This window comes from Vespula vulgaris, chromosome 5 (genome assembly GCF_905475345.1).
Source record: "Vespula vulgaris chromosome 5, iyVesVulg1.1, whole genome shotgun sequence".
NCBI lineage: Eukaryota > Metazoa > Arthropoda > Insecta > Hymenoptera > Vespidae > Vespula > Vespula vulgaris.
In genome coordinates, this window is record NC_066590.1 from 6,531,765 (window position 1) to 6,557,053 (window position 25,289).

The 25,289-nt window shown below is 35.5% G+C and overlaps 1 protein-coding gene and 1 long non-coding RNA gene across 11 annotated transcripts in view; one reads left to right on the plus strand and one right to left on the minus strand.

Moving 5' to 3' along the window:
• Positions 1 to 16,658: 16,658 nt before the first annotated feature.
• Positions 16,659 to 18,194, plus strand: LOC127063755 (uncharacterized). Of its 2 annotated transcripts, none has more exons than XR_007781467.1 (3): positions 16,659 to 16,797; positions 17,069 to 17,163; positions 18,088 to 18,194. It is a non-coding gene; the product is annotated as an uncharacterized LOC127063755 (long non-coding RNA). The 2 variants fall into 2 exon arrangements; XR_007781468.1 differs by lacking the exon at positions 17,069 to 17,163 and adding an exon at positions 17,467 to 17,561.
• Positions 18,195 to 19,548: 1,354 nt separating this feature from the next.
• Positions 19,549 to 25,289, minus strand: part of LOC127063733 (histone deacetylase 4) — a 52,775-nt gene continuing 47,034 nt past the window's right edge. For all 9 annotated transcript variants that reach the window (XM_050993837.1, XM_050993838.1, XM_050993834.1 and 6 more), the window contains 3 exons: positions 24,610 to 25,164; positions 24,373 to 24,512; positions 19,549 to 24,172 (listed from right to left, as the gene is read on the minus strand). In XM_050993837.1, coding sequence (XP_050849794.1) covers positions 24,109 to 24,172; positions 24,373 to 24,512; positions 24,610 to 25,164 — 759 coding nt within the window. In that variant the 3' untranslated portion in view covers positions 19,549 to 24,108. The remainder of the gene's footprint in view (positions 24,173 to 24,372; positions 24,513 to 24,609; positions 25,165 to 25,289) is intronic.

Genomic DNA, 25,289 nt, shown 5'->3' on the forward strand with positions numbered 1-25,289 from the left:
TCCTTTGCGAACTTTTAATATAGGTATGTATACATATGAGATAATGATAAAAAAAAAAGAAAAAAAAAAGAAAAATGAGGAATCCGCGAACGGTACATATCATACGCGCGAAGAGACTCGATTCGCGCGTTACTCGCGAGATACAATGGCCATTGAGACGTTTGTAACGTTACAACGTTACATATACATATATATAGATACATAGATACACAGGTACATACATATATACGTCCATACTTACTTACATACATACATACGTATATACATACATACATGCATGCATGCATGCATACATAGCACATGCTTGTCGCGGCGTAGGCGCATAGCTTTATTCGAAGTGCCGTGAATGCGGACAGTTAGTCGACCTCTTAATACAAGACGCGCCGGGCCACTCTCTTTGGTGGAGGAAAAAGAAACGAGGAAATTGTTTTTTCTCTTTTATTTTCTTTTTTATTTTCTTTTTTTTTTTGTTCAAGTACAAATCGTCACGCGGTTAATCGTTTCGTTACAAACTGTTGGAACAGTTTAGAATCAGCATTTGTTTAGCGAACGTACTTACAAGTATTTTACAAGATGTTCTTCTCTATATTTTTGCCATCTTCCTTTAATACAAATTACATGTATCGTAATGTATGATTTATTTTTTTATTAAACTATTTGGAAGAAAACGTATCGTTTATCGAATAAACGTCAGAGTAGAAGTTATATATAATAAGTTCTTTTTCTTTTTTTTCTTTCACGAATTTCAATAAAAAATATAATCGTTATGCACATCATCATGTTATATCGAACTATAAATTACATTAAACGTTAATATGTTGTAATAACGTAACGATCACGTAAATAAATTTTTACGTTTGAAAATATCTATTAGATAGATTAAAAAGAAATACTTTAACTATACGCAAACGTCCACTAAACGTAAATAGGATTTAGCGTAGGCGTGTTTATCGATCTACGAGCGTAACGAGATCGTGTTAGAGAGAATCTCCATGAAACGTGGTAGGATCTTTACATGTAACGGCGATAAACCAGTATCGGCACCTTCCGCGAGATAATCGACGTTTAAGACTTGGCGATAAACGTTACGTCGCTTAGTCCCTTTAATCTTATACCTCTCAGCAATTTAAGGAGGTTGTTTAATGTTTCCGTGGAAATGTGAAAGGATAGAGAAAGAGAAAAAGAGAAAGAGAAAGAGAAAGAGAGAGAAAAAAAAGAGAGAAAGAGAGAAAGATAGAATGAGCTTCGAATCGCTGATGTATCATCAAGAAAAGGGCTTCAGGTCCCATTACACCTGACTTCTGGTCACGGTATTAAGACAACCATTGCAGAGATCTTTACGTAGAAAGGAACGGCAAAGGCAACGGCACCGCTCGAGTATAAGCCGGATTAATCTCCAGCAATTTATGTGGCATTATTCGCCAATCTTCCGGTACGTGAACGACCATTAAGCGGCGGATAAATATACAGCGAAGGAAAAGAAAATGCGAGAAGTTGAAGAGCAGTGTGGAAACAACAAGAGAGAAGAAGAGAAAGAGAGAGAAAGACGTAGGTTTAGAAACACTCGAAGAGTAGATTCTCTTCCGTCGTTGGTGTCTCGTTAAAATCGTTTAAAGTTCTATGCATTTTAAAATGAAAATGTAACGTTTGCATTGATCCAGTCGACTGGGTTATAAGATTTCTTTACTTCTCTCTTTCTCTCTTTCTTTTTTCTTTTCTTCCTTATTTTTATTTTGTAAAAAATATAGATATTATTTGTTTGTTATCGTTATAAACGAAAGATAGACGATGGACTTAAAGAAATATTCATAGTTTCGTTGAATTCAGCAAGGCGGAACGACGAAACTCGTGGGTAGCCGATCCCGTTGCCGTAGTTGAACGGATATCTACGCTTTGTGTCTCTTCCTTGAACGGAGAATCCTCGCGTGTCAAACGTTTTAGATAAAATATCTACCATGATCGTATCGTAGCGTTTCTTTTAAATGTAGAAAAAAATGTCGATAAATCGAAAGATCCAGTCGAGTTGTACCGTTCGATACATTTTTTTTTACCTTTTTTTTTTATTATCATTATCATTATTATTATTCCAAGATAATTTGTAATTTAAATGTTACATTAGGATTATTTTCAATGAGATCAACAAGTAGTATTTCAATCGAGTATTTTAATCGTAATCAAATATGTACGTATAACATTAAGACACGTTATAAGATTTTAGATAACGTCGGATAAAATTTAGATTGAAGATTACGATTTCCGTTTGTTTTTATATTTTTCTGTATAGATTTATCATACGATGAATAATACGCATATTGTCGTTTTTGCGACGTAGTATCACGTAGAATCGATCGATTCCACGATTCAGCCGATAATCTATTTACTTTCGAACGCGATGGACGTTCGTCAAATTCCCAAGACGATCTTTACTTTCGCCTCTTCATCCAAATCGCAGAAAAAGTTTTTATCGTTACCACGATCCTTAGAGTTCGTGGAAGAAAGGACGAAAAACTCACCGGAGGATTTCGCTAGAAGCGGAAAGGATCGATGAGAATAAAGGCGAGAATGGAGAAAGAGAGGCGAGATGTTGCGAGATCGTTTTCAAGATTACGGAGTAGATATCCATGAGAGTACGGTTGCTATTCTTCGTGGATGATACTCAGGCGATTCTGTCGTTTCACGCTAAATTCTTCACAAATCTTTTATCTCTTTCTTTCTTTATCTATTTGTTTCTCGCGCTCTCTCTCCCTCTCTCTCTCTTTCTTAACTCTAGATTATCTTTCTTCGTAAAGCACGTATATCTTTTTTATTTATCTCCATTATCTTCTTTTTCTTGAACATTCATTCCATTATCATTTCGTAATCATCCATACTTTAGCTATTTCGTAAGAAAAGAAAATATAATTGACGATTATATTAAAAGTAGGATAGATATCTAGTATGAACGAGTTTTGATTTAATCATAGCAAGAGCCGAAACAAAACGATCGATAGAAATTTATCTAAGTATCTATCGAGGGCTCGCGAATTGAGAACTCCTCGATCGAATGTAGAACGTTGCTTTCAGTGGGGTACAGTTACCTTGACACTGGAGAGCGTATCCTTGCAGATCATACGGATTATGGGATGCAAATGGGGTCGCATGGTGCCATTACGACAACAACCACGAACGCTTACCGTATTCGAATCTTTACCGTCATTTTATACACCACTGGAACCGGCATTTTCTTCTTCGGAGATCACTTCGAGTATAATCAAGAACCATGATAAAACGTATTTACTTTACGCAGTATCTATATGATGTTTACTCATTGAGATCACGTTCTCATTCTCTAAAAAGATAAATAAAAAAAATAGAGAAAGAAGAACAAGAAACATTTCTAGAAACTTTTCTAGGAATGCTCGAGACAATAATTAATTTAATAATTAAAATGTGTCATTGCTTTATTTTCGAATTCTCCGAAAACTCGACCGAGTTATATTGCAATAAACGAACGAACCTGAGCGAACGATCGGTCAAACTATATATATATAGACAATATATCTTTCTTTACTACCATCATCATGACAATAACAGACCAAAGAACAATTTTCCTAGGAGTTATTTCTCGACTTGTCACGATTATCGCGAACTATGCTTTACGATGCATCATGCGAAAGACAAAAGATCCTATCGAGTATGTTTAACAGGTCTTAAGTGTTTTCCGTTATAAAGTTAATGATTATCTACTTCAGGCTTTTTCAAAATGTCTTTCGTTTCTATCAGGAAGTTGTTTGTTGTCGTTGTTGTCACTGTCGTTGGTTTTTTTACTCGGAGAAAAAGAGATAGAGAAAAGAATAGCCGAACACGTAGTGCGACAAGTCGATTGACAAATTAGAACAAATCTTTTGCCGGTCGAACGATCCTCTCGTTAGCGGAACGTGATATCGGAAGTTCGACTTTGGTGACCTCGTTAAACCATTTACAGTGGCTATTATAACGGTTATATTCATAGGTCTTTCTCTTTTTCTCCATAAAGGTACCCACCCGATTCGTGAATGGTCATAAGGGTCGAATGGAAAATGCGTGTCGAGTTTTAAATCCAGTAGAGATTTAAATGTTACGAATGATTAATCATGTCAAGAACATAAAAGCGAGGGAGTACAATGATATTCGATATATTATCTTAAAACCTCTTACCATTGACCAGTTAAGTATGAAAACAAATCTAAAGATTTCTCCGTAGAGTTCCTCCTTCTTCCTTTTATCATAAATCAAAGAATTCCATTCATTCAATTTTATATACTTTCGATCGTGCAACGTATACATTGTAATAACAACATTAATTCATTTATCATTTTTATTATTATTTGACGTGTTTAATACTTTCAATTTGTATAAATATTTTATAGAAACTCATTCAAAATAAATTTATAAATTCCTATTGATATCATTGATCCTATATGAGGTCCTTAATTATCAAATACTTTCTTTTACTCTATCCATACACAAAGATATTAATTACGTCTACTTTATATCTATAAAATATTTATTTGTTATATTTCCAGAGACTCACGTTGAGATCATAAACGAATTTAATTATTATTAACAATTAGATTTAAATAGTTAAATTTAGAAATAGATAAGTATAAAAAAAACGTAAAGTACAGTGGATAATAATCGCGCTGGCTTGTTTATCGAGTCTCGTTACGTTGGAAATCCTTTAATGATACACGCATAACCGTAACCGACGTTTGTGAGGCAAATATCCCGCGAGCTCTCGATGGGTAATAAGTCCTTTTTACGCAAAACGTTGGAGTCTCGTTGAAAGGTAGGAAAAAGAAAAAGAAGAAGAAGAAGAAGAGAGAGAGAGAGAGAGAAAGAGAGACAGAGAGAAGGGATAATAATGTTTGAGGTCATGTAATTAGCCTTTGAACCGCAACGAATATATACCTTGTTAATTTAATGATTTCTTCTAACCAAGAAATGTGGCGTCAAATTAGAAAATTCGATCGAGTTAGATCCTAACTGTTGCTTTTTTTTCAAATGATTTATGGGTATATTGAACTTTTATTATTTATTATATCAGTATCTCTCTTTCTCTTTTTCCTGTCTTTCTTCATGATGGTAATCACGATCTTCATCTACGCAGAAATGGCAATCACTCTTAATTTACATACTCGTTTAACAGCGAGTTCTCCTCTCTCTCTCTCTCTCTCTCTCTCTCTCTCTCTCTCTCTCTCTCTCTCTCTCTCTCTGCCTCTCTATTCTTCTTTCTTTTCTTTCGCGGTAGTAATAGGAGTTAATTCTTTGGAAAAATTTGTAAAACGAAATGAAACTCCTGAAGGTAGGGATATCTACTCATATGGGCCGCCCGCGACGATGCGTTAACGTTCTTAAAAATTCTAGCGTCTTTTTAGCTATTGTGCGATGGGCATACCGGTCGGTATGCTTGTCCGATTCTTGTAACCGATTAGTCAAGGGGAACTTACAAACGTGCGAGCGTGTTACACCACAGCATGTGGCACATGAATAGTTATGAGGAATATGTTTTTTGCGTGTGAACACAGTGATCGCCAATTCACGAAAAACTGTAAATTAATATTTCTCAGAGTATTAATTTTCTTTCTTAGGAAAAAAAAAGAAAAAGAATGGAGAAAAAATAAAATAAAATAAAAAGAAAAAAAGAAAAAGAAAACGGTTGACATAATCCTTTTCTTATTTTAATCGTATCATTGACGTTGATAATTGTTGTACCGATGAAAAATCAATAGACTACGTCTATTAATATTTATAAACAAACATTTTAGAAGGAAATTTCGAAGAATTGGCCACCACTGTCGACGATTCTGCGTACCTTCGTGTATTCGATCGGTTTAGCAAGGAGTATTTCTGTTGAAAAGATCCACAGACTCGGATCCCATTCGTCGCGACGACCAGAGAGCTTACACCACTACCTACTTCGAATCAAATTATTGCGTGGTCGCGTGTGTGCGTTCACCGAGTTGGTATACAAAAGGGGACGAGCGTACCGTAGAAAATTATGCGAGTGTACGAAGGAATTGCAAGTAAGTGCCCAGTAATGGACAGGTACATACTATTTCACGAGGTTCTACGCATCGAGAGTTGTTTCGCTTAAGAAAATCTCGCGATTTCTAGTCTATCGAACTTTGTTATCTTGATAATCCTATGTAAAACTATTATTAAATGGCATAAACTTCAACGTTATGATATTATTTGATAATGATTATGATATTGTTTGATAAAGGTTATAAAGAAAAAGAAGATGAATCTCTTGTTCCTTTATCGGATAAAAAATAATCAATTCGGTTATACAATTTAAGATAGAAAATTTTTTAAATAACACCAATAACGGTTTATAACATTTTATGTAAGCTAATCGTTACATACATACATACACGCATATACACACATATGTACGTACATGTATATGTATGTAAAAACGTGTGTTTAGTTTATGTCCATAGATTTATGTGTATATTTTTTATATGAACTCCTTGCCTAATCGACATCGACATCTTAATGGGCCGTGTAAATTCGTAGGACGAATACCAGCCACGAAAGTTGTTTATTTTACGCGATACCTCACGAGCGCATCATTTTTATAAGTACCATTATGTGGAGACCGTGTCCGTAGGGCAGCTTTATTAGCGAGCTATCCGAGCACGCATCTATACCAGCCACGATCATTTTCTCAAGAACCTGTCAATTATTTAGATTTATGATACTTCTTTCTTTCTCTCTTTCTTTCTCTTTCTCTTTCTCTTTTCAGCAGTATTATTATAGCATACTTACATATTTTTCGTATACCATGAACTCTCGAATATAATCGCAATATCATGGTAGGTTTATCAACATCTTTCTGATATTTTCAGGGAAGATGGAGATACTTTCGGTTATGAACGGTCAAGTATACATAGAAAGAAAGAAAGAGAGAAAGAGAGAGAAGCTAAAGCGAAGTCTGGCATAACTTTTTATCGGGCGATGACAAATCGATATTACTCACGCCATCTTGCATTTAGACCGGTTCTCCACTCGGACGATTCTCTCTCGGTTCGTTCCCTCTTAATTAATTCCCGCGCGCTCCGCTATAATCAATTTTCTGTCTTCTTCGAACTATACTAGTTATATGCATACCTATATGTAGGTATAGGCTGATACACGAATACATAGATGCATAGTTAGCGTATAAGTGAGCGTCCGCGTGCCGTAATGTTGATAAAAAAGAAAGAACGAAAAAGGGACATTTTGCGAATAGTAGCATATGTCGGAGTAATTTGAATGATCGATATTTCTTTCTTATTTGTTGTCTTATTCGTTTGGAAATTTTTATCCTTGATAAATCAGAATTCTCTTCCGAGAAGAAACATGTGTGCTCTCGTTCGAGAGTTACCCAGTATCGAAGGTGTAATTCGTAAATCTACTAAGAACTCGAAAGCGGTACATGGTCAAAGAATTCCACTTTATAAGTTTTCCTTTTAGCTTTTATGTAGAGATGCATAGAAGCTGAGTGGAAGATCTATTACTCGGAGCATCCAGACCTTCTTGGCTTGCTTCATATGTAAATCTCAAGCCATGAGCGGGCGAAGAGCCCGTTATTAACGGAGCGAAGATGCTCGGGTTACACACATACATATATACATATACATACATACATAGAACATATATATATACATACATATATAGAGGTACATACATATGCTAACTCATTCCCAATTCTTTTTTCTTTTTCTTGAAACAACTTTACGGCTAGTCTTTCGTCGGCTCGAAAATATTTCGGTGATCGTCTTAACAGATACGAATCGAACGAAAGATATGAATCAAAAGAAGAAGAAGAAGAAGAAGAAGAAGAAGAATGTTTTTATTATATTTAATCCTTTTCACTATGAAATCACCACTGGCGTGATAACAGTATCTATTTCTTCTTAGAACTCTTGACTCATATATTATACACGACACTTCATTTAATTAATAAAACAAATTAGTAAGGAACAGTTCTATTTAAAAATCTCTTTGAAAGTAGATATATGCGTGTATGATAAAGTTAGAAGTAAGTGATATGTTGAAAGCAGGAAAATATCAAATGGGAGTTGTTGAAAAACGAATTAGGAAAATGATTAGGTGTAATATAAAGTGCTTAATATATAAATAAATAAACGAATAGAGAAAAAGAAAGAGAGAGAGAGAGAGAGCGAGAGAGCGAGAGAGAGAGAGAGAGAAAGGTGATGCAAGGTAGGCGACCTTGAATATAAACGTTCAAGGCCACCCTTTCACTCGTGAGCTTTTACATCGAGCTTCACGATCTTACATTACCTTTTATTCTCAACAATCCTGGCACGATCCTTGCAAGAATAACAGGCCTGCGTGTACGTTTTAATGATGCTAAGAATAATGGGCCCTGGGAGCCCTTCCGTAAGGGATCTTTACATCTTCTTCGTTCTCTCGTTCTGGCTAATTAACGACTGGTAAAGAACGTGGATGGAATATATGTGGGGAGGAGAGAGGGACGATGCGGGGGCGTTAAAGGGATGGGAATGGTAAGGGTGGTGAAAGTTCAAAGAGTAGAAAGAATAAATGAAAAGAAAGAAAAAGAAAAGAAGGAAAAAAAGCTATTGGTAACTTTTTCTTGTCTTTCTTGTCATGGTCAACGGTAGTCCATTATCCATCCTTTTCTATCGTTAAATTGCTCGCATGCTTCGAGAGTTCCGCACAATGTCCGCGGAAATAGCGGCGAGTGCTTCAGTCGTCGCCTTGTTCGGCCGTACCGGTGCGAGCACGGCAAGCGCCACGTTTCCCAGGGTTGTTGGAAAGAAAGGAGAATTAGAGGAGAAGGAAACGAAACGAGGAGGAAAGCATGTTCCTCGATGTTGCTCCACGGAGAAAGAAATTTCTGCTTCTGTTAACCGGAAAACAATCTCACTTGTCTTATATTTCTTTTCTCTTATTTCGATGTTTCGTTTAGTCTTACTCGGTTACGTGTTCAATTAAAATACTCCTACACGCTCGATAAATAATCAAATGAGAAACGTACTCCTGTATACTTAGCAAATATATCGTATTATTATGATAGTGTAATATATTCATGACAATTTTTACTTCATCAGGAACAATTTAACGGAGGTATTGTTAATTTATAGAATTAATTAAGTAATAACATAAATAGCAATATAAATACGTGGCCATTCTTAATGAATTATAAATGTATACGTTTGTTACGATTTCGTAAGGTTAAAGAGAAAAAAAAACAAAAAACTGATTTTTTTAAATTACAAAATGTGGTCAGAAATAGCGTCGAAGTTGATTATTGAATAATTAAAACAAGCATTTTTCGTGTGGCGTGCGCTTGAGCACCGCTGTCCGTTCGTGTCGTCGAGATAACAGTAGTACGTTCTGGGCGTGCACGCACAATTTCCCGAGAGACTCGGCCAAGTATGCGAGTAGTATAGTCTCCTTGTTGTTATAGTTGCACGACGTGAAGTCAAAACCAAATTCGCGGATTTAAGATTCGTTCGGTACCGTTCGAAATTCGAGTAGTAGTCAGTTGTGCATGATTGATTTCGAAAAGTCCTCGTAATAGTTCATATTTTAGAATTTTCTTTGAATTTAGATTAATATATCAATATATTTTCTACAAAAAGTTAATCAAAAGATTTATCAAAATTAAATGCAATATCGATATAAGGATATCTATCAACCCCATTTTTGACATTAACATTTTCGTAATATGGATCATCGTTACAAGAACATTGACGCGTTTCTCTTTAAAATCCAAAGTTTTCTATTCTCCAAGAACTTGTTGAACTTATATAATTATTTTACTTCGATGGACGAATAAATCATATAAAAAAAAAAAAGAAATATTGTCTAGCGTCATTTCTTCGGTATCTCGTCAGGTCGGTAAGGTAGTTTGTAAACGTCGCATTTACCGTTTCAACGTCGTGCGTAAATGTCAAAATTAGTTTCTAGTATGTATTTATTTATTTATTAAGCAAAGCACGTGCCAAGCGAGAAATACAGAATATTTTTTCATGCGTTTTCCGCACGTACGACTGATAATCGATTCCGTTTGTCTTCTTCTCATTCGTGTACGGAAAACGGTCGGCGAAGAGTTTCTCTGTTCGTAGTCAGTATGATCAAACCGTTAGATATACATATCCATAGAAATTTTATTTTGAGTTAAAGATACTTTCTTACTTTCTACGACTTAACTTAAGTATTATATTTTTTACTAGATAAGAAGAACCCCTTCTAAGCTCGTTTTCGTTGTGCATCAACCGTGAGACTCATTAATTCATAGCATAAAGGTAACGTTAAAGGAGAAAGGGGGAGGGAGAGAGAAAGAGAGAGGAAAAGAGGTAAGGAAGAAGAAGAAGAGGCTGTACAAAAAAAAAACTGTATAATGTTCGAAGGAGTCTCGGACTAACTGTATTTCTCATTAGCGTAACAGCAGTGTGGAAATGATATCTCGTTTGGTAAATTCAAACATAGGCAAAAATATTTTGCTCGTTATAAGTAATCTAAAAGCTATATAGATAGATTATATATGTATACAGATTAGAGCTTAGAAAAATTTTATATTACTCGCTCGGTAACGAGTATTCTTTTTTCTATACTTTACTTTCACTATTTCTAATCGTAAATGTCACTTTTCATTCGTTTTCACTTAATAATTATTATCAAACAAAAATCAAATGTATCAAAGAAAAGAAATAAACTAAAATAAGAACGTAGAATCAATCAAGATTTAAATAATTTTGAACGTTCTCGAATAGTTTTTGTTTTCCTTTTCTTTTCTCTTCAACGAGAGCCAGAGAAAGAGAGAGAGAGAGAGAGAGAGAGAGAGGTAGAATGCTACTAGTATTATTCGCGTAGGAGCGATGATTTTGCATGCGTTTAGTGCTCGTTAGTATGCTCGTGGTTTGTTCAACGCCACGCGGGACAAAGAAAGCGTGACGAAGTCGTTCGTGTATGTAAGAAAAAGAGAGAAAGAGAAGAATGCTGGACACCCGCTACGTGTCATGGGCCAGCAATTAGAATACTTGTCCATGGGAAAAAGTTAGCAAAAAAGAGTTTGTATATCCGCTACCATCTTGTTCATTTTTATTCATCCTTTTAAAATAGATACATATTTCATATTTTTCTTTGTCTTCGAAGTTATCTGAAATGTAAAATGAAACTTTTCCTTTTATCGAACTAGATTTTATGTATTGTATATATTTTATGTATTATACACGAACTCGCTATCAGTTAAATAAGTACTTACTTACCTTAGCATGATTTTAAACAGAAAAACAAGGTGATAAAAATATGTAGAAATCAATTATGTAATGTAACCATTAATGTAACTTAAAAATTATTTCACTATGGCACGATATAGTTACATTTAGAAATTTATTTATTTATAATTTATATATAAATGTATATTTGAAATCGATAAAAAGAAAAAGTACAGTAACTACTAACACGAAACGTTGCTCAGTCGATACTATCGTCTGATTACAATATGGCGCTTCTAAATAGGAATTTAGTTTTAAAGTCGAAAAAAAAAGAAATTATTGCAAAGAAGCATCATTAGCAGTGTGGCGTGCGATGAAAATAGAATTCGGATGTCGTACCCCATCTTGATACGGCAATTTAACGAGAATTATACTTAATATAATTGGAAAAATTCAATAAAGGCGCGCCATATTGTTCTTTCTTTTTCTGTCTCCTCTCTCTCTAGTTGCGTGCTACGTATATTTATTTCTCGCATGGAAAACTTTAGATCATTACACCGTCATTATCGAATCGAATTATCCATGAGGGGTTATAATCACGTCTATAAAAAGGCGTAATTATAATTAGCATTATTGAATGCACGGAATATAAGTTTACACTTGTTAAAGAAAGAAGAAAGGAGATAGAGAGAAGACAGTCATAAGAAAATTGCATGGTGTACGAAAGAGAAGATATTTCACGTGATTTTCTTTCTCTCTCTAAAAGTCTCCAGTCTCGTTTCTTCTCACGTAGGAAACGGTTGTAAAATTCGCTGAGGCAATAAATAAAAGAAGTGCCACAAAAGCGTCCAACGGGGACGTAAAGCGTGTCACTGGTTCTCTCTTTCTCTTCGTGCGTTTATTTATGTAAGTAATTACTTACGTTCTTTCGTTACTTGCACTTGCAATTAACTTTAGTAGTTTTCGTCCCCTTTCTCGCAAACGTTATCATGTGAATTTCATCTCTAAAGAATAATAGAATGAAATGAAATTTATTACGTTATAATGTAACGTAAGAAAAAAAAAACGAAGCAATTCTGTTGTTTACAATGATACACATATTGATATCAATAAGAATTTCGCGGTGAGTATAGCGTAACAATTCTTTTCCATTTGAGAATAAATTGTTTTCGTTATTTGCAGCATTCAAAGATTTTGCGGCAAGTAAGTAATCGTGACGTAAGCTTGAACTATGAAGCATCGAATCGTACACAGTTATACGAAGGTAGTTCGACCGTTCTTCGAAGATTATCCAGAGATTCCTGAAATCTCGTAAAACGTACGGTAGCAGGTGTTCGTTCGAAGTCAACGGATTTTCTCTCTCTCTCTCTCTCTCTCTCTTTCTTTTTTTTCTACTTCTTTTATTCATAAGTACCATTATTTATTTTCTTTTCTGTTTCTTTCTCTCAACATCTTGAACTTAACATCCACGTTCGATAGATATGTAGTAAGTACGTGTAAACGTCTCGAAAATGTCTTTGAAGAATTCTCACAAGTATTAACTCGAGTATCTTTTCAAACGGAATCGATCCTGATCCGATAGGTAACCAAGCTAGAGGTAAATAATTTCGTACGAATAGAGCGATAATGAACGGCATTAAAGTGCGTACACCCGTTCGAAGGATCTCTTGTAATCCGATTTGCTTCCGCGAAGCAACATCGACGCTGTGATTTACGACTTTTCGCTCGGGTAAATGCGCTCTTTATAGGAACTTACATTCATACGTAAGTACACGAGTACACGAGTACACGGGATGGGCCAAATAAAGTGTTACGAGCTGTTATCCTCTGGAACCCATTAGAGATAGTGATTTGAAATTGATTTTTTTTTTTCTTCCAGGACTAGGAAGAACAAGTGATTTTATTCTATTCGACATTTTATGGAAAAATATAAAAATATAAACGCTGTGTGTTCCGTTAAAAAGAAAAAAGTGAGATCTCTATTTTACCTTTAATTGGAAATTTCCACATTCCTTTTATCTCTCAAATAATCATCCTTACATTCCGTTTAACAAAAAAAAAAAAAGACAAACAAATCCGTATCTGTGTACAAACTCGAGTAACAGAAAACATCTCGTAACAGTTACTTTGGATCATCCTATATGTGATTACTATCACTAGTATTTAGTGTGAGTTCATTGCATCGGTAGGAACAACGGTAAAATTCTAATATGACTTTTAACGTCGCTTCTAATCGTGGAATTTATCGGCGCATCTTTTAAAATTATTCTCAATCTACGGATCGGAGGATCGTGCGAGCTCGCCGTGCATGACGAACGTAGTTTTTGAATGTATTGCTCCTCATAAATGTCAAGTCGCGTTCTAATCAAGGTCGACGGCCTAATATTCGTTCAACGACGATGACCCTCGATGAACGCTGACGTCGAAAGTCAAAAAAGGAAAACGTAAGAAAAGGAAGTGCTTGCCTCTAGTTAAAAGAGAATACAGGTCAGTGGCACTGACTGTTATAATTGCGTTCACTATGTCAATCGATCGTCTGACGATTTCATTAGAGGCAAAGGTGATTTAATTATTGTAGGGCGCGTTTCCTCTTCGAAACAAAGGGATCGATCATTCATTTAATTACTATAGATTTTGTATAGTAGATATAAAACTGTATCTTTTCTCTACTACTATACAGTTTTATTGTAACAATACATAAATATAGCTATACATATTTAGGAATAATAGAAACAATAATCTAATGTTCGCAATTAAGCTTTAATGCTTCGACTATTTCTATGGAATCCAGTCTAATTAGTAGAAATTTATGAAGCAAATTCTTTTCGAAGTTATCGACCATCCGTAATGCTCAACGAGTTCTTATTATTAGTGAATCGGTAGATATAGAAAATTCGGTCAGCTTTCAAATGCATAGAATGCGTCGTGGTTGAATATTAACCAACACAGCTCCGTTATCATTGTAAAGAGTAATCATCGCGACCAATGTTAAGTTTAGTCTCGTTGTGCTTGTTTAGAAATTCCATGTGGCGTCTTATAAAATATGAAATTGTTGTCAAGACGTTTACGATCTATATGTCTGTGAAATCTTTTGAAATAGACTCGTTATATGATAATCGATTAAGATAAAGATTTTGTGAATGTGTATAGGGATAACTGGTGACTGGTGAAAACATATAACTACAACAAAGAGAGAGACAAATAGAATATGCTCACGCATGTTACGTCAACGGCAACGACTAACGGTAATAATCTCCAAGGCTGTGTAACGCCAGGGAGACCAGTCAAGTTCAAGATCCCAAGGTTCGATGATGTGAGCTAGTGAAAGAACAAGGAGAAAAGTTGCAGGAGAGCGAGAAGACATGCCATGGATATACCTATAGGAAGAAACCGAGTGACCGAAATAAAGATGACCGTTTAAAAATAGCTACGGATATGTACTTAAGGTATGTTCTCCTATAATAAATTTATATGCACTTGAACTGCCTTATATATTTTGTTATTTTATACATCATATCAAGTCAATTAAACGTGTTTCTTCTTTCTTTCAGGATGAAGGAGATTTATATATAATAATATAAGAGAAGCCTGTAAATCAATATTGGGATCATTTCGACGGGGCCTACTATCGGATCGCACACAACAACTGCTCCAATGACAAGAAACAAAGGAAACATTGGAATTTTATTATTTAGAATTAAATATATAATAAATTCTGTAAAATTATATATTATATAGCGCGTTACCTGATAAATATATATTAATTATATCATTAAATAAAATGTAAAACAGAAAACAAAATCAATAAATATCTAACATAAAAAAATAATACCTGCATCTTTTTTCAATTTTACCATATCAATAAGTCCTACCCCAAATTCTACCATTTCAGCAAATCGTCTTTCTTATCAAGTCCATATGACAAGAAAAGAGGTGACATAAGAAATAATGCCACCTCCAAGTAACACATATTCTCCTGTTAAAAATTCCAATTTCTGGCAACGCTTGAATTTTTCCCGCAAACCGAGTTTTGTATTAGGATCACATGTTGTGCGAAGAGGTAGCACGCCGAAACGTGCCACTTCCAGGTAAGTTATTGTCTCCTGTTAATTGTTCGAATTTCTGGCGAAGCGAGAATTTTTCCCGGAAACGGAGATTTGTATTAGGATCACATGTTGTGCGAAGAGGTGGCACGCCGAAACGTGCCACTTCCAGGTAAGTTATTGTCTCCTGTTAATTGTTCGAATTTCTGGCGAAGCGAGAATTTTTCCTGGAAACGGAGATTTGTATTAGGATCACATGATGCGCGAAGAGGTGGCACGCCGAAACGTGCCACCCCCAGGTAACTCATATTCTCCTGTTAAAAATTCAAATACCAAGCAACGCGTGAATTTTTCCCGCAAACCGAGTATTGAATTAGGATCACATGATGCGCGAAGAGGTGGCACGCCGAAACGTGCCACCCCCAGGTAACTCATATTCCCCTGTTAAAAATTCAAATACCAAGCAACGCGTGAATTTTTCCCGCAAACCGAGTATTGAATTAGGATCACATGATGCGCGAAGAGGTGGCACGCCGAAACGTGCCACCCCCAGGTAACTCATATTCTCCTGTTAAAAATTCAAATACCAAGCAACGCGTGAATTTTTCCCGCAAACCGAGTATTGTATTAGGATCACATGATGCGCGAAGAGGTGGCAGGCCGAAACGTGCCACGCCCAGGTAACTCATATTCTCCTGTTAAAAATTCAAATTCCAAGCAACGCGTGAATTTTTCCCGCAAATCGAGTATTGTATTAGGATCACATGATGCGCGAAGAGGTGGCACGCCGAAACGTGCCACCCCCAGGTAACTCATATTCTCCTGTTAAAAATTCAAATTCCAAGCAACGCGTGAATTTTTCCCGCAAACCGAGTTTTGTATTAGGATCACATGATGCGCGAAGAGGTGGTACGCCGAAACGTGCCACCACCAGGTAACTCATATTCTCCTGTTAAAAATTCAAATACCAAGCAACGCGTGAATTTTTCCCGCAAACCGAGTATTGTATTAGGATCACATGATGCGCGAAGAGGTGGCACGCCGAAACGTGCCACCCCCAGGTAACTCATATTCTCCTGTTAAAAATTCAAATACCAAGCAACGCGTGAATTTTTCCCGCAAACCGAGTATTGTATTAGGATCACATGATGCGCGAAGAGGTGGCACGCCGAAACGTGCCACCCCCAGGTAACTCATATTCTCCTGTTAAAAATTCAAATACCAAGCAACGCGTGAATTTTTCCCGCAAACCGAGTATTGTATTAGGATCACATGATGCGCGAAGAGGTGGCACGCCGAAACGTGCCACCCCCAGGTAACTCATATTCTCCTGTTAAAAATTCAAATACCAAGCAACGCGTGAATTTTTCCCGCAAACCGAGTATTGTATTAGGATCACATGTTGTGCGAAGAGGTGGCACGCCGAAACGTGCCACTTCCAGGTAAGTTATTGTCTCCTGTTAATTGTTCGAATTTCTGGCGAAGCGAGAATTTTTCCTGGAAACGGAGGTTTGTATTAGGATCACATGTTGTGCGAAGAGGTGGCACGCCGAAACGTGCCACTTCCAGGTACGTTATTATCTCCTGTTAATTGTCCGAATTTCTGGCGAAGCGAGAATTTTTCCTGGAAACCCAGACGCAACCCAGACGCAACCCAGACGCAACCCAGACGCAACCCAAACGCAACCCAGACGCAACCCAGACGCAACCCAGACACAACCCAGACGCAACCCAGACGCAACCCAGACGCAACCCAGACGCAACCCAGACGCAAACCGAGTTTTGTATTAGGATCACATGATGCGCGAAGAGGTGGCACGCCGAAACGTGCCACTTCCAGGTAAGTTATTGTCTCCTGTTAATTGTTCGAATTTCTGGCGAAGCGAGAATTTTTCCTGGAAACGGAGGTTTGTATTAGGATCACATGTTGTGCGAAGAGGTGGCACGCCGAAACGTGCCACTTCCAGGTAAGTTATTGTCTCCTGTTAATTGTTCGAATTTCTGGCGAAGCGAGAATTTTTCCTGGAAACCCAGACGCAACCCAGACGCAACCCAGACGCAACCCAAACGCAACCCAGACGCAACCCAGACGCAACCCAGACGCAACCCAGACACAACCCAGACGCAACCCAGACGCAACCCAGACGCAACCCAGACGCAACCCAGACGCAAACCGAGTTTTGTATTAGGATCACATGATGCGCGAAGAGGTGGCACGCCGAAACGTGCCACTTCCAGGTAAGTTATTGTCTCCTGTTAATTGTTCGAATTTCTGGCGAAGCGAGAATTTTTCCTGGAAACGGAGGTTTGTATTAGGATCACATGTTGTGCGAAGAGGTGGCACGCCGAAACGTGCCACTTCCAGGTAAGTTATTGTCTCCTGTTAATTGTTCGAATTTCTGGCGAAGCGAGAATTTTTCCTGGAAACCCAGACGCAACCCAGACGCAACCCAGACGCAACCCAAACGCAACCCAGACGCAACCCAGACGCAACCCAGACACAACCCAGACGCAACCCAGACGCAACCCAGACGCAACCCAGACGCAACCCAGACGCAACCCAGACGCAAACCGAGTTTTGTATTAGGATCACATGATGCGCGAAGAGGTGGCACGCCGAAACGTGCCACTTCCAGGTAAGTTATTGTCTCCTGTTAATTGTTCGAATTTCTGGCGAAGCGAGAATTTTTCCTGGAAACGGAGATTTGTATTAGGATCACATGTTGTGCGAAGAGGTGGCACGCCGAAACGTGCCACTTCCAGGTAAGTTATTGTCTCCTGTTAATTGTTCGAATTTCTGTGCGAAGCGAGAATTTTTCCTGGAAACGGAGATTTGTATTAGGATCACATGTTGTGCGAAGAGGTGGCACGCCGAAACGTGCCACTTCCAGGTAAGTTATTGTCTCCTGTTAATTGTTCGAATTTCTGGCGAAGCGAGAATTTTTCCTGGAAACGGAGATTTGTATTAGGATCACATGTTGTGCGAAGAGGTGGCACGCCGAAACGTGCCACTTCCAGGTAAGTTATTGTCTCCTGTTAATTGTTCGAATTTCTGGCGAAGCGAGAATTTTTCCTGGAAACGGAGTTTTGTATTAGGACCACAGGATGTGCGAGAGGTATTACAGAAATCATGATATTCCTTTATATATTTCATATTTTGGTAAAATCGAATTTTTTTCGGACCGTACTTGGTATTTTTTAGGTAAGGACTGTTTTAGGATTTTAGGTAAGGAAGGTATTGGGATTTTTTTGGTAAGGATAATAAAATATTTAAAACAATTTATAAGTTCAAATATTGTTTTTATTGTATTATTTTATCATTACAGTAATATTATTAAACAGTTACAAGGTACTTATATAAATAAACTATTATCTAGAATTAAAACTTAGATATAAAATATTTGAGATATTATGATAAATTTCGCAGTTCAATCGTTTCGGTCTTAAAACTCTTCTGATTAATAAAATCCAATAGATGGTGCATTTTGTATTTTTTTGCTGATGTCCCAATTTTTCGGCACTCCAGTGTAATTAAATCTGATCTTCAGGGTATAGAAATATACAATGAAGTGTTTCCAGCTCAGGAATGAAGGAAGTCTATTTACTGCGGTACTTCTAATTGATTTTCTTCAACGATGTGCATGGGACTTCGTTAAAGGCATAACATATAGGTAAAGTCCAAAAGCATGTAGGTTCTGTGAACAATAAAATAAATTGTATTATTATCTTATAAATGTATTATTAATTAAATAGTAAATAATAATATTTATATATATATATATAAATAGTTTAGATTTAATATTATGAGATATATATATATATATATATATATATATATATATATATATACAAATATACATATATATATATATATATACATATAGATAGATATATACTATTACCTGTTAAGTAGTACGTGCCTCCTAATTATTTGTCCTATAATCATTTGAATTGCCTTTATTTGGAATCGTAGTAAAAACGGTACTTATGCGTATTCTAATATTATAAAAAATTTTATTTTATTTTTTACGTCACCGAAAGAAAATATAATTATTAACGAAATAGTCTATACCAACAAAATGTTCGGTTTATATATATACACACGATACTTTCCTTAAATATTAAACATGCAAAAAAATTTATTGCATTTTTAATACTTACAGAAATTATCGCACATATACATTTAAACTGCACATCCTGTATATATAATTTCAGTATGAGATTTAACAAATCACGAAGGTGCTGCATGTTATAGCCACGTAAAATGTGATTAGCTAAGTTATATCATCATGTAACACAATGACTATACTTTTTATTTAAAATTATATTACGAAGTACATTTATATACATAAAAAATGTATAGCTATTGCATTAAACTTATGCTTTAAAGACATCATATTCGCATCCATGTAACAATATTTTCTTATAACGGTTATCTTCATGTTATATTCTGCATTTAATGTAGCGTAATATCACTTATATCTAATTTGTATCGCTCCGTTATAAATGATACAGGAATGTTATCGGTTTCTTCCCCTATCGAACAAAAACTTTCACAGAATTTTGAATGGTCGTAATGAATAATTTATCAAATAATAGATTAAAAATGTGTCGATATAAGATCAACCAAAAGAACAGAGAAACAAAAAAGAAAAAGAAAAAAAAAGAAGGACGCAGGACATCTTTGCATCATTAACACCGGCCATAAGTGAAGTACATATTCTGTAGGCCTACGACGAAAACTTAATTTCCCGTCGCTATTAATTTGTATTGTACAAAAAGTTCGAGTTTCGCACCTGCATCGCCGCTATGATTGCTTTAACAATCACAACAAGTCGCTCATTCGACTCGTTCTTAAATTATAGATAGTTAAATACACTTGTCTATATAAGATTATTTACCATAATGTTACAATAAAATCAATTTATCATCCGTTCGAATGATATACACTTAAAACCGATTTTCTTACAAAAATTATTAGAAGTTTTCATTGGTTAGATTGTTATCGTAAAATGATGTATACACACACATAGGCTGGGCTCGTATTGAAAATACACTGCAAATGAATTTTTCAATAATTCAACATTGCTCTTGTTCTCTTTCATTTGTGTAAATATCTAGGGACAACATTTAACAAACACTTGAGATTCTTGCGATAAACGATATATCCATTTTTTTGTTCATCGTGAGATATACAGCTATATAATGTACATATATATATTATATATATATATATATATATTTCATATATAATATATATATATATATTTTTTTATTTCGTTTGTATGCCAAACACTTTACATATACAATATATTCTTCTAATTCGTTCTTTTTATTATATCAATAAATGTTCTTAAATTCATCTCTGCTTTCGTAAAATGCATGACACAAAAATAAATGCTTGTATCTGAAGTATATTTTTCTCCTATCCTCCTTGTCTCTCTGCCATTTTCTCTCTCACTACTAGCTCTCACTAACTCTCACACATTCTTCTTTCTAACATTCTCTCTAACTCTCCCGCATTCCTCGGCAACGTTACATCCTTCATTAACCATACGTTAATAAACCTTTTTACAAAATATCACAAAAATCACACCAGCCTTTGTCCGTAGTAAGAAATGAAATCATCGTGAAAGGTTTTTTCAACAGACAAAATACAAAGGACAATCTAATACATATATAATATTTTTCTTTTTAAATATCTAACGTCATTAAAATTGCAACGGATTACGGGATAGTTAATACATCGGTGCATCTTTGCATGCTCGAAAAATATAAACGAAAACTCGTTACACGTTTTACATTATGCCATGGTTCAATTTGGCAGTGTCTCCCATGGCGATTTTTACACGGCAAGAATAAAACACATGAAACGTTAACACAAATACGCGCAACGTGTGTCGTTATATCCAATAAAGTGTTACTTAATTTTTTAATTATATCTCAAGAAATTCTCATATCTCACGGAACTTGTTTTGTAATACCGTCCAAGGGATATAATCGAGCACGCACATGTATAATTATTAATAATACCGTTGTCATTTCTATCGCGTTACAAATATTATCTTAAAGCGAAAAATTTAATCATTCCAATGATAAGAGAGATGTCGGATGATCAGAAATTGTTAAAAACGTTTGAGCGTATAATAATAGCCTTCGCGATCGTACATTGGTAATGGGTATAAATACACAGACTGTGCAAAATGTATATGATTTTGAAAGAAGAAAGAACTTTTATAAAATTCACCAACGAAATTCTCCTCTACCTTCATCATAATTGTTTTCAAATATAAACACGAAGATATCTTATACCAACGAGCACGCTAAAAATGCACTTCTTTATTAATCCTCTATAACTCAATTTTTGTTTGTTGTCAAACAAAAAATAATCTAACGTGAAACTTAAAACATATTATACTAAACTTAAACTAAAGAAATATTAACTTTTACAATATGAACTTAACATTGATTGTGACTTGTGACAAAAAGATAACAATAACATTTAACAAATACAGTGTTTCACCTCGAAGTAACATTAATTTATAGAGGATTATTAACTACCATTCTTAATTGCCCGTTGTGTTACATAAATAATACAAAAATCTTTTATAGTGTTTCATATGTTTATGATACACTACCGTTCACGAGGACTTCCGGCTGTGCCATGACAGCTTTTTCTTCGACAATAAGAATGTTTTCTAACAGATTAAAATCATATATGTATGTAGGTGAAAACAAAGCGCCAGTGACCAGCACAACGCACGTAGTATCTTTGCCATATTTTTATTTTTATTACTTTTTTTTTTTTGCTTTTTCTTTTCTTTTTTTCTCCTTTCTTTTTTCTTGTTTCCTTTTGGCAGAAGACGAACAATGTATCTTTAACTCTACTGTCTTTTTAATACACTTATCAAATCCTGATATATCAATGCAATCTAGCCAGCCAATGGCGTGAAAGACTTCGCGTGCAAGATAAAAGTGAGAGCTAAGAAACAACGATGATATATATATATATATATATATATATATATATATATATATATATATATATATATATATATATATATCGCAACCTGAGACGAATTATATAATTAAGAACTTCAAAAATTCGTACAACGATCAATTAAATTTATCGTACGATTCGTTGTTCTTACCTTACTTTAATCCCTTTTATTGTAAAAGACGTATATATACGTTTTCAAAAAGTTGTTGATTACTGATGAAAGGCGCAAGTGTATGTCCAATAAATTTTGTAGGAAACAAAACATCCATTGTTTGCTTAAATTGATAATAAAATTGAATATGAATATAGTTTACATGTTGCGTGTCAACCGATTAAGTAATAATGAATGATTAAGGTATAATGATGACTATAATGTATTCTTCAACTTGCATCACGTTATGTAAATGTCATTGTATAGCACACAGCAGATAATTTCCAGTTAAAATGTGCTGCAATCAAAGGGTTAATACGAAGTACATTAAATGTAACAATGAAATATCATTATATACAAAACAAAATTATTTACACCAATAATGGCAAAAATTTCTTTGATATACAAAGTAGATCCAACAATAGATTAATTGTGAACTAATTGTACAATTCACTGTAGAAATGTGACAATTCTTTAATCTGCTCGCGAAGTCTTATATGCATTCTTCTTTCCCTCTCCCTCTTTCCTCGTCTCCCTCTCTCTCTCACCCTCTCTCCTTCTCTCCTTCTCGCTCTCGCTTACTTTAAATTTTATATACGTATAAGATGTAGAATACGATTTCATAACGTATATGAAAAGCAAGTACGATAAGCATAAGATTGTATTTTATGTGTACGTATGTATATGTATATGTATATGTGTATATATATATATATACATATATATATATACATACATATATATATAACGTTGTATCGGAAATATATATGTATACCTTTTTTCCTTAATAAGCACACTCCAAACACTGTCAACGACACATAACACAATTCTTTAATAGAATTGCAATTGGATTGGAAAAGAAATAAAAATAAAAAAGAAGAGACAAAGAAGAAGTAAGTTGTTTCGATGCATTAAATATCCAGCACGAAATAATTAATTGTCTTTAAGAGTCAATTCTTTTTTATTAATTCTATATAATATTATCGTTAATAAAAGAATTATGTTTGTGCCTGTTGACAATTCATTTCTTCCTTATCTCAAACCTTGGGATCCTTCGTTGTTGATTAGTAAGACACTGGTAAGAAGTTCTCAATAACAGACTTCCAATGTGAACGGAGGACCGTCAACTATTTCTTCCGTACATTAACCTTTTCCTTTGAAAAAACTGTGTCTATACAGTTACAACTTTTTACAACGAAAATGGATCGTATACTCTGCGATGGACAATTAAATAAAAAGAATGAGAAAAGAAAAATGAAACAAAAAAAGAAAAGAAAAGGAAAAATGTCAGAGAGAGAGAAAAAAAACAAAAAGTTAGATTACCCAATAAGAAGCGACAAATAACGGCTCTTCTGCTCGTAGTAATCTTACACGGATAGTACTCGCATTACACAACTCGTTCATGAACGACGATATTAACTCGACAAAAATTTCACATTTTTTCCAATGGTTTGTTGTCTTTCAAAAAACGCCAGCAAAGGGTCGTCGACGACTTATAAAAGACACGTCGACGATCTCATCAACGTAGACTCTTCATGGATTATCTTTCCAAATGTAACATACCGAATCCATGATCTACATGTATCTTTGAGAAAACGAGACATTCTCGTTTCCATGCTTCCGGTTCCTACCTCCGGTCACGACGTTTCTCAACTCGTTTTCAACGTGATCGATGATCGCTAACATCTAAACGAATACGCTTCATTTTGCCTCATCTTGCTCCATCGGTTCCTCAGAGACTTCTCGGGAATGATCCGGCGTAGTTCTATGAGAAACGAAACGAGTAGGTACTAATATTTAATAGTAATTAATTAGTCGACGAGTATTTAAATTAGAAGAGATTCTAAATCAATTGGAAATAATTGAAACGAGATAATTATTTTCGCACAGATTTCGATACTTCGGTATACATTTTTATATATTCATCACTTAGGTACTTAACGATATTTAAAATAATAAACTCACGTAAGATTCGTTGGCTGTTGCATGGAAAGCGAAGCCATCGCAGATACTGTTTCAGTTTCGTCGTGTTCCTTCTGACTTGCCTCAATTGCGCTCATACCGACGGTATGAGCGAAGAGTTTAACGCATTGCCAATGAGACATCTGTATTAAGAGAGAACAAATAGTTAAGATTGAACGTTTAGTTGAAGCTTAGACAGATATGATCTTTTATTATAAACTATTGTTGTCTATAAATTACCTGAATGGCGATAGTCTTTTGTAATGTATCAATGGCATTTTGGCAAGGAGCCCGCGTGAGCTCATCCTCTCGAATTGGAGTTGGTTCATCACCTAGCAAAGCTCTCACGCACTCCTGAGCGGAATCGCAGATCGCTGCCAAGTCATAGCCACCTTCCAAAGCTAGAACGACCTTACCACCTGCGAGAGTTAGCAACTGCTGTGTCATCCTACCGAAACACGCAGGGCTGACCTTGTAGCCACCAAGAGGTGCTGGATGACCAACAGCAGCATCAAAACCCGCAGAAACTAGAACGATTTCAGGATCGAAAACCTTGGCGATCGGCATCACGATCGTTCGAAAGGCTGCCAAATATTCGGCGTCTCCCATTGGTGGATTTAATCCACCAGACCATGCAACGTTCACGTTGTATCCTAAACCCTCGCCTGTACCACATTCTGTTGGTCCACCCGTACCTGGGAAAAAGTTACCCTCGTCGTGTCGGTGTATGGAGAGATAAAGTACTCTAGGATCGTCGTAGAACATATGTTGTGTTCCATTTCCATGATGAACATCCTAGAAAATTATTATCATATAACGTTTTTCAAGAGGTCTTTCGAGAATACTAGCTGTCCTCGAATGATACTGAAAATAGTAAATCTAGCTTAGCACTAGAAATAGCAGATAATTAACATTCTCGT